The sequence below is a fragment of the Oryctolagus cuniculus genome, chromosome 17 (assembly GCF_964237555.1).
Source record: "Oryctolagus cuniculus chromosome 17, mOryCun1.1, whole genome shotgun sequence".
NCBI classification, from domain to species: Eukaryota; Metazoa; Chordata; class Mammalia; order Lagomorpha; family Leporidae; genus Oryctolagus; species Oryctolagus cuniculus.
The window spans coordinates 38,829,365-38,839,322 of NC_091448.1; the positions used below are offsets into that span (position 1 = coordinate 38,829,365).

At 57.4% G+C, this 9,958-nt stretch overlaps 1 protein-coding gene across 2 annotated transcripts in view; it reads left to right on the top strand.

The window, feature by feature from the left end:
- MMP28 (matrix metallopeptidase 28) overlaps nt 1-9,958 on the top strand; it is a 33,185-nt gene that overhangs the window by 16,424 nt on the left and 6,803 nt on the right. The window contains exons 3-7 of one of the 2 annotated variants that reach the window (XM_002719072.5): nt 26-213; nt 5,120-5,344; nt 7,568-7,816; nt 8,914-9,063; nt 9,351-9,518. In XM_002719072.5, the coding sequence (XP_002719118.2) occupies nt 26-213; nt 5,120-5,344; nt 7,568-7,816; nt 8,914-9,063; nt 9,351-9,518 (980 nt within the window). The remainder of the gene's footprint in view (nt 1-25; nt 214-5,119; nt 5,345-7,567; nt 7,817-8,913; nt 9,064-9,350; nt 9,519-9,958) is intronic. The other variant, XM_017349069.3, reaches the window with a different exon arrangement.

A 9,958-nucleotide genomic window follows, 5' to 3' on the forward strand; every position in this document is an offset into this window, starting at 1 on the left:
CCTTTATCTCAATTCCTCCTGACAGAGAGTTCCAGTGGGTGTCCCAGCTGCCGGTCAGTGGCGTGCTGGACCATGCCACCCTGCGCCAGATGACACGCCCCCGCTGTGGGGTCGCAGACACTGACAGTCACGCAGCCTGGACCGAGAGGATCAGTACCCTGTTTTCTGGACGTGGAGCCAAAATGAGCCGTAAGAAACGCTTTGCAAGGCAAGGTGAGCACCGTGAAAATCCTATGGCCACAAAAATGGCTCCGTCTGGGACCGGACACAGTCCCTGACCTCCCTTCCCTAGGAAGGGCAAGGGTGGGAAACAAGCTCTTGACTCGAGGACCAGAATTGTGAATGCAGACTTCTACTCAGAAATATACCTGCATTGATGAATTTTCACTGTACAAGTATGTTCTAGAATGAACCCCATCAAGCCCACTGATTTCCTTGATCCATTTTCTATGCAGTGAAGTTAAACTGTCGCCAACATTTTTCATGTACATTTTGCTGAGGTTATTGTCACCAGAATCAATTCTTTAAAAAAAAAAGATTTATTCATTTGAAAGCAGAGTTACAGAGAGGCATAAGCAGAGAGAGAGGTCTTCTATCTGCTTGTTCACTCACCAGATGGCCACAACGGCCATAGCTTGGCCTATCCGAAGCCAGGAGCCAGGAACTTCTTCTGGGTCTCACACGCCGGTGCAGGGGCCCAAGAACTTGGGCCATCTTCTACTGCTTTCCCAGGCCATAGCAGAGAGCTGGATCAGAAGCAGAGTAGCCGGGACTCGAGACACCCATATGGGATGCCGGCACTGCAGGCGGCAGCTTTACCTGCTACGCCACAGCGCCCATCAGATTCAATTCTAATTCCTGACAGTTACTCTATAGCGATGTGATCTGTCCATTGGCTTGATCTCATCTGCAGCACGTCGGTTAACAGTTTCAGTGGGATAGAATTCTCCTACTGTGCAATTTACCCATTTACAGTGGTTTTAAGCATATTTGTGGAATTGTGCAGCCATTACCACAATCTAATTCCAGACCATTTCATTACCCTGAAAAGAAACCCCATGCCCATTCATAGTCCCCCCACGCTCCCCTTGCCACCCCACTGGCAGCCACCAATCTTCGTGTCTCTGCGGCTCTGCCCATTCTGGGCACTTCATCACAGCGCACCTGGTGCACTACAGCTTCTGCTGTCACGGTTTTGCCTTTCATACCTCTGTTGTTTCCTCTCTTACCTGCTTTTGCCAAATCCCATATTCCAGGATTAAATGTACAGATCTGAGATGTTTCAAAATCTGATTTTTCTGCCCATTTTCCAGAAACAACAGTTTTACTGAAATTCTAGCATCTCCGTTGCTTTCGTTAGGTGTAATTTTCTCTGATTGGTTTTTGCCATGTTTGAGATTTCTAACAAGATGAGGTTTTTTGGTCAGGCTTTCACCTATAACTAATTTTACTGTGAGCACTTAGGCCATTGCCACGTATAATTTGCGTCGACTACGTTCACTGATAACATTCACTGTGGACAGGACAGAAGGCACACAGGGTGCTTCCTTTCTCAGCTCTTCCCTAAGGAGTGGAAGGCAGTTTCTTTCTGCTGTTGGAAGAGAGCTGTGTCCAGGCATCTGCCAATCCAGTTCCGCTGCGTCTACACATGAGCCACGCTGGGGCCCAGATCACGTGCCTGGTAAAGCAGACTCTGTGGTGGGGCCCCAGAGTGGGGTCAGCTTCTTCTGCCTCCCACTGTTTCTGGCCACAGAGAGCAAGAGTGAAGTCGGAGAAAGGGAGGGCGCAAACTCAGGAGGAGCCTGCAGAACTGGGAGCGGGGTGGGAGCGGGGTGGGAGCTGGGTGCAGCAGTGAAGATGCCACGTAAGACACCTGTGCCTGGCTTTGAGTCCCGGCTGCACTTCCAGCTCCGGCTTCCTGGATGCTCACTCTGGGAGGCAGCCAGTGATGGCTCACGTACTTGGGTCCCTGCCACCCACGTGGGCCACATGGGAGACATGGACTGCGTTCAGGGCTTCTGGTTTCATCTTGGCCCGGCCCCTGCTCTTGTTAACATTTGGGGAATGAAACAGTGCGTGGAAGATGTCTCTAGGTCTCTGTCTCTCTGCCTTTCAAATAAATAAGATGAACTGAGAGAACAACCAGAGGCCCTGGGTTCAAGCCTCAGCAGCGTGACCCGGGCCACGGCCCTCTGCCCCCTCATCCGAGACACACGGCCTTTCAGGATGCAAAGGAGGAAAGGTCCCTGGTTCCCACATGGTAGCCAGGGCTTGGAGAATGCACTGGCAAGGAGGGCAGCCCCACGAACAGTGTCGGCTGCGCACTTGGGGCCTGAGCTCTAGGCTGCTGCTTTCTGGTTAATCTCACCTTCTCAGGCCCTAGGGAACACACTTTTGGAGTCCATTGGTCACTACCCAGTTAGGAGCGCTGTTTTGGACAAAGGATAGCGGCAAATCAGTTGCCAGATAAAATACAGGCTAGCCAGTTCTATTTGGATTTCAGATGAATATTCACATGATACTGGGTGTTGTTTTTTTTTTTTTTTAAGTATCTATCTATTTATTGGAAAGGCAGAGAGACAGAGATCTCCCATCTGCTGGTTCACTCCCCAAATGCCTGTGACAGCCAGGGCTGGGCCAGGCTGACGCTAGGAGCCAGGAGCTCCATCCACAATGGAAGAGGAGTGAGTGGCAGGGACCCACGCTGAGCATCAGCCTTGCCTTCCAGGGTGCACATTAGCAGGAAGCCTGCAATGGGAGGTGCAGGCATCCCACGCCGCATGCTAACTGCTGCTCCACACACACCCTCTGTGCCTTGGGTTTTCTAATTTGCTAAATCTAGCAACCTCATTCCAGGCAGCTGCTTCTCCCAGTGCTAGCAGGTCTGATTATCCCCGCTGCTCCCTCACAGAGCTGGACAGGGTGGGGGCACACGGGTGTATTTGCAGTGGAAAAGGAAGAAGGGGATGGGTATTCACTGAACACTCACCGTGCACCATGCAGCTTCACTCTGCTACTGCATTTGAGCCTTGCACCTGACTATGGGGCAAACCTCATCAACCCCACCTTGCAAAGAAGGAAACTGGAGCTCCCAGTTTCCATAATTTTCACGTAAGTTTGCAGGTGGAGGTACTGGGATCCTGGCGCCCTGTTCTTTGCCCAGCGTCAGTTGCCTGCTGGGAGTCAGGACTCTAGGGTCCTTCCCAGCCAAAGCCTCTTGCTCACCCCGCCCCTTCCCCAGCTCCCTTTTCTTCCCTCTTCCCCCTTGGACTTTGGTGCAAGGGGGTTGGTGGGGGACTGCAGTGTCAGGTGCTCCTGGTGGCTCTGCCCTACCGTAGCAGTTCTGGAGCAGCCTGAAGTGGCCAGCCCTCTCCAGTGGGCCAGTCTGGAGGAAGACATGGGGGAGGGGGTGGGATGCCCAGGCTGTTGGCCCCTGGCTAGTTCCTTCCTTCCTGGCAGGCAGGCAGGCAGGCAGGCAGGCGACCCCCTACCCAAGGAGAACAGTTCCGGTTCCTATTCATCCTCTCTTGTCCCCTACAAACACACAGACACACAGACACACACACACACAGTTTCTCTCCTAAGACTGGCCACTTTACTGGCTCACTCTGCCCTTCCCTGCCATGAAGGGAGGACCCCGCACTGCAAAACAGGCAGAAGGAGCTGCCTCACACTTTACTAGAGAATTACAGGATTTGGAGGGGAAGAGAGCGGGGGAGTCCGTCACCCACAGCAGGGTGTGAGCTCGTGGTGTGCAGTGGAGACGCACGGTGTGAGCAGCAGAAGGGTCCTTGGTACAAAGCGGACCCCAGCTGGTGCCTCTGGACCGCAGGCCTTCCCACCGCCTTCCTCAGAATCAGTCTGCCTTCCCCGCCCCAGGGTTGGTCACTGGCTGGGAGGAGGTTGGGTGGCTGCCAGACCAAACAGGCCCCGGGAGGCAGCATTGCCTTGAATGGAGCTTGGATCCACCCCTCCCCTGCTGCAGGGGTGGGAGGGCCAGGGAGCCCTGCTCCTCTGCTCCCCGAGATGCCCCCCCCATCTGGAGAATTCTAGCTTGTGTGGAGCCCCTGCTGTGACCCGAAGGAGTGATGTTCAGACAGATTTATGGTCTCAGCAAATGTGCCTGTGTGCCCACGTGGTACAGTGGAAGGGGCACGCAGTCAGGGTCAGGGTCCAGCTCTGTGACGTGTGCATTCTGTGGCCGAGGGCAGGCCCCTCCCACCGCATGGCAGTCACCACTCTGGGCGAAAGGCCTGCCTCCCGCTGCGCAGCAGTGTCTGCTGGAGGTCTCTCGTGGGTTTATAGGGCTCAGAAACGAGAAACATGGGTGCTGGCCCTTCCAGCTCCCACCCCCACTCCTGGGTGTGTGGAGAACTGCATAGGGCCCACACTCAGCTGACCCTGGCCTGGGCCAAAAGGCCAGAGCCTCAGCCCTCAGGGAGGAGCTGCTGTTTGGGGTAAAGGGAGAGAAACTCCTAACAAAGCAGAGATGGAAAAATGTCTCTGGGTCAGGGACAAAACACACCCTTTGTTCTTGTTTGTCTACCTCAGGGCTCCGCCGGGTGCCTGAGGAAGGGAAGGGGAGGGCAGGACCTCACATAAATGGGTCTTGTGGTTTCTGGCCAGCTGTAGGGGGGTCAGGGGGACTGGACAGGCCACGGAGAGGCCTTCAGGAGGTGGCAGGAGGGGGCGGGGGTCCCAGCTCTGGGCTCTGAGGCCCCACTTCCCCTCTTTCCTGACACTGTGGGCAGGCACTTGAATCTGCTGCCAGCAAGAGGCTCAGAGCCATTTGCAGGCTCAGCCTAGGCTGTGGGGAAGAATGAGACCCCAGCCCAGGGGGTTCACACAGACTCCCTCGGGGTGCCGGTGTTTCCTGGGAAAGCGTTGCCTCTCTTCCCTGAGACGGGGGCCTCCCCAGGCCAAACCACTAGATTGGGGACACCCTAGGGTAAGCCAATCCTCCAAGTCCAAGGGCTCCCTGCAGTGGGGACAGTGTCTCCCCAGTTGACAGGGGCCGCTGTCAGATCTCGGGCTCCCCATCACACTGGCTCCCTGGGGACCAGGCGCAGGCTCTGCAGCAGGTGTAACTGACAACTGACAGCAGCTTTCTGGGTGGCAGGCAACAGATGGTACAAGCAGCACCTCTCCTACCGCCTGGTGAACTGGCCCGAGCACCTGCCTGAGTCTGCCGTGCGAGGGGCTGTGCGTGCCGCCTTCCAGCTGTGGAGCAACGTCTCGGCACTGGAGTTCTGGGAGGCCCCAGCCACAGGCCCTGCGGACATCCGCCTCACCTTCTTCCAAGGGGACCACAACGATGGGCTGGGCAATGCCTTCGACGGCCCAGGTGCTGACACATGGCAGAAGGGAACACAACTAGGAGAGGTAGTCTTGGGGCAGCCTTGGCCAAGCCGCAGCCCTCTCCAGGGAAGCCCCATCTCCTCACCGGTCACATGGGAACAGTGGCCTCTGCGCTGTTAATGCCACATGTCTACAGGTGTAGTCAGATGAGGTTCTGCATAAAAGGGGCTCAGCAAACTCTAAAGAGTATTCTTTACTCTGGGAGAGTCTTCTGAGACCTCGTCATCCATACCCTGCCCCAGACAGGCCCATGTTCCTCTTGTTCTCCCGGAGTGGATTTCTGCAGACCTGAGCCTTAAGAGACATCCACTAAGCCCTCATTCCTGCCCTGCTCACTACCTCCACAGGGCAGGAGGCACTGTACTCCCGACAGCCACAGAAGTGCTACATAGACCTTCAAGTACCCACAGCCATGGGAAGTTCTGTTTGTCCCTAATATGCAGGCTCCTGGCTGTGATTTAACTGCCCTTCTGCCCAACACTGACCTTCAGGACCTGACTAGAAGCTACTTGTGCACCCCCCGGTCTCCTAAGGAAGAGAGGAAACCTGATCAGACCCCTGCAGGCTGAGGACTTGTGGCTGATCCTGTGCCCCTGGCTGGAAGACTGCCTACCTAGCCTATGCAGGGGGTCATGTGTGGGCTTCAGTGTGCTGAGTCCTCAACCAGGGTTTTTCCCAGGGGGCATGGTATGCCATGCCCTCCCATCCCCCTGCATGTGCCTGGCTGGAAGACTGCCACCTGCCAGCAGTCAGGATCACTCACAGGGACTTAAGCCCTTGTATGGCCTGCGACCTGAGCCCCCACCTCCCTTGCATTATCCTGCTTCCCACCAAGCCCACTTCCAGGCCCTGAGCTGGGCCACAGTTTAGGACTGGGAGAACACTGGGTTGTAAGGATCCTCCTGGAGCACACACATGTCACCCTCCTCACCCAGGGTCCCCACAAGACAGGCTTAACATCTGTGTCAGAGCAGTTACTAAGCATTGCAATGGGCGTCAGGGCAGGGTATTCCCTAAGCAGCTCCCTGGTTTGGGACAGATGTGTTGTCTCTGAGCTTTGATCTGCTCCCCTCTTAAACCTGCCCATCTGTCTCCCAGTGAGAGCTAAACGGAGTGAACAGTGCTCAGGACAGCTCCAGGCATGCTGGGAATTACAGCAACTCCTCCCACACATGGCCCACTCTCTATGCCCCCATGAGCTTTTCCTTAAAAAAAAAAAAAAAAAAGTATTTGTTCTTACTTGAAAGGCAGAGAGATGTCTTCCTTCTGAGGTTCTATCCCAAAATGCCTGCTACAGGTGGGACTGGCCAGGCGGAAGCCTGGGACCACAAACTCAATCCTGTAGGTGGCAGGGACCCAAGTGCCCAAACCATCACCTGCTGCTTCCTGGGGTGCACATTAGCAGGAAGCTGACCCAGGACTTGAACCCTGGCACTCAGGTGTAAGATGCGGGCATCCCAAGTGGCATCGTAACTCCTGCGCCAGACACCTTCCCAAGGCTACTGTCCTTTCAGTGCCAGCTCCTGACCTCTGTCCATCCCCACCGGCCTAGGCTCCAGAAAGGCCAGCATCATCACAGGGCAGTTTGCTGTTCCTGTGTCAGGGTCACCTGTCCCTGCGGAGAGTGAATTGTGAGGGGTACTGCCTGGAAACTGCACTTCTAGTAAGCTCCATGTGGGCATGCTAAATGCACAAGGATCACGGGGGGTCCAGCCCAACTCCCTCTACTCACGCCTGTACAACAAGCAGGGCAGTGGGGGCCCACAGGGAAGCTCTGGGGCGGGGCGACAAGAGTACACTGACTTGTTACCAACCACACGGTCAAGTGCACTGTACTCTAGGTTTAGAGACTGATGAGCCCTCCCACACCACACACACCAAGCAACCGCGTGGACGGTGCCATCATTCTTCAGATCACATGGAGAGAGAAGCTCATTACCACCACACCCATTCTCAGTTCAGAAAGCTAACACACAGCTAAGCTGGCTGCCCGAGTCACACTGCTAGCAAGTAATAAAACCCAGGCCGCAGCCCGCCGCTAAATCATCTGCTCGCCTCTTCACGCTCCCGCTTCCACCAGACTTAGCCAGGAGGGAAACTGTCCCGCAGCAAGCGGCCCCTCACCCGGGTGCAAGAGGCTCGGCCTATGACAGGACTTGGGGGGCGTGGCGGGCCGGGGCTCCCCGCTGACCCTCTTCGCCGCCTGCAGGGGGCGCTCTGGCGCACGCCTTCCTGCCCCGCCGCGGCGAAGCGCACTTCGACCGGGACGAGCGATGGTCGCTGAGCCGCCGCCGCCGCGGGCGCAACCTGTTCGTGGTGCTGGCGCACGAGATCGGCCACACGCTCGGCCTCACGCACTCGCCGGCGCCGCGCGCGCTCATGGCGCCCTACTACAAGAGGCTGGGCCGCGACGCGCTGCTCAGCTGGGACGACGTGCTGGCCGTGCAGCGGCTGTATGGTGAGCCCCGCCACGGGTCCCAGCGCGGTGCCCCGGCCTCCCGGCCTTCACATCGGCGCCTCCGGTAGGATCCCCCGCCCTAAGGGCACCGGTCCTTCCCAGTCCTCAAGCCCTGGCTCTCAACTGAAGAACCAGACTCCTGCCCCCTGCTCGCCATCAACCCCAACCGACGCCTGCGCACAGCCCCACCCCCTCGCATTCCCACCTTGAATTCCTGCCTAAGCCCCGCCTCCTCAGCCCCTCTTCACGTCACACCCTCCCAGACCCAGAGGGTCCCACCTCTCCCCCCATCTCAGCCCTCAAAGCCCTCACTCCTTCCCCCAGCCCACTTTTCTCTCCCAATCTTTCCGCACGGCGCTGCTGCCCACTCCCCCGCTCCGCCCCCAGTCCACTGGGAGCAGGCCGGGCCGGGTGCATCAGCCGGGGCTACTGGCCCGGGCCCTGCCTCAGCCCCTTGCTGTCTCCCTCAGAGAGCCAGCAACAGAGCCACGAGGGTTCAAGTTCCCTCCCAGCACAAACTAGCAGTTGCTCTTGGGTAAAGCACTGGAACCCTGCTTACCTTGCGGGGCTGTTGTGCCAGTGGGTCCGAACACGCCTTGTAGCCTGCGAACCCCACACAATGCAACAGCAACAGCAGCTGTGCCCTGAGCATCTGCCTCGGGCCGGCCACCTAACCTAGCCACTGGGCACCTTTGTGGGCAGGCCAGGAGAGTGGGGCTCGGAGGAGGTCCCTCCACTGCGCAGCTGCGGACTGGAACTCTGGAGATGGGGCCGAGCCTAAACTTGTTTGAGCTCTGCCTCACTTCTCTCCGGAGTGAGGGCTGGTGATGGGATTACCGTAATTGCTGGGGGCCCGGAATGCCCCCCTCGGGCCACCTGTGCTGCTCAGGACTCAGGGAGGAGGCAGACCCTCTGCCCTTCCTACTTCCTAACCCTTGCTGGCTCCCTCTGTCCAGGTTGGAGATTCCTGGGTTTAAGGACAGCTTTCCTGCCCTGCCCCTGGATTAGGTCATCGTGAAAGGGACCCTCAGGGAGGTCCTGAGCCCTCAACACACCTCCACCTGTGTTCTCTCCCTCTTCCCTCTGCCCCCATAAAGGCAAGCCCCTGGGGCGCTCAGTGGCCACCCAGCTCCCTGGGAAAGTGTTCACGGACTTTGAAGCCTGGGACCCCCACAGCTCCCAGCGCAGGCGCCCGGAAGCCCCGAGTCCTAGTTACTGCCACTCTTCCTTCGATGCCATCACTGTAGGTGAGATGGTCCTACCCATGCCTTGCTTCTTTCCACCCTCCTCCCCAGCTCGTCCAGGGCTCTCCAGAGCTGGAGCACAGGGTGTGTGTGTTTACTAGATTCAGAAATCCCAAGCCCAAGTGTTTTGTGGGAAAGCAGGGCTCCCTCCAGCACGTGTTCCCTCCCACCCTGTGCCCACCACCTGCTCTGCTTGTCAGCTCGGGTAGCCTGGGGTAGGACAGCTCCTTGCCTGGGAAGATACCAGGAGGCTGCTGGTCGGTCCCCGACTCTCTCTTGTCTCCGGGCAGACGGGCAACAGCAGCTGTACGTTTTTAAAGGGAGCCACTTCTGGGAGGTGGCAGCAGATGGCAATGTCTCAGAGCCCCGCCCACTCCGGGACAGGTGGGCCGGGCTGCCCCCCGACATCGAGGCTGCTGCAGTGTCGCTGGAGGATGGAGACTTCTATTTCTTCAAAGGTACCAACCCTGGGGCAGCTGAGAACACCAAGGGGGAGGTGCCCTGCCCAAGGTCAAAGGAGGACAGCTTTTGGAGCTTGCACTTCTCAAACAGGGGGGAAAAATGCTTCAGGCTTGGGGAAAGAGGATTAAAAAGGAGAGTGCCTGAAGAGCGTGCAGTGTATTGGATGCTTGGTAATACCTTAGTAAATTGTATTCATTCAACCAAGACGGGTGCTTATATGAAGGACATAGCTGGCGGTGTGGGGGGCGCAGCTAGGAGCAAACCACCCCAGCCCTAAAACAATGATCGGGGTAACGGTAGTGGAGACATCGAGCCGCCCCTCCTGGTTTTTCATTCCTGGAGCAGGAAGAGGGCCCTGGCTGTCCCTGGGGATGGATAGGTCCCTTCAGCGCTGCCTGCCCTCTGCTGACACCTGCTGGAAGTGCAGGCCATGACA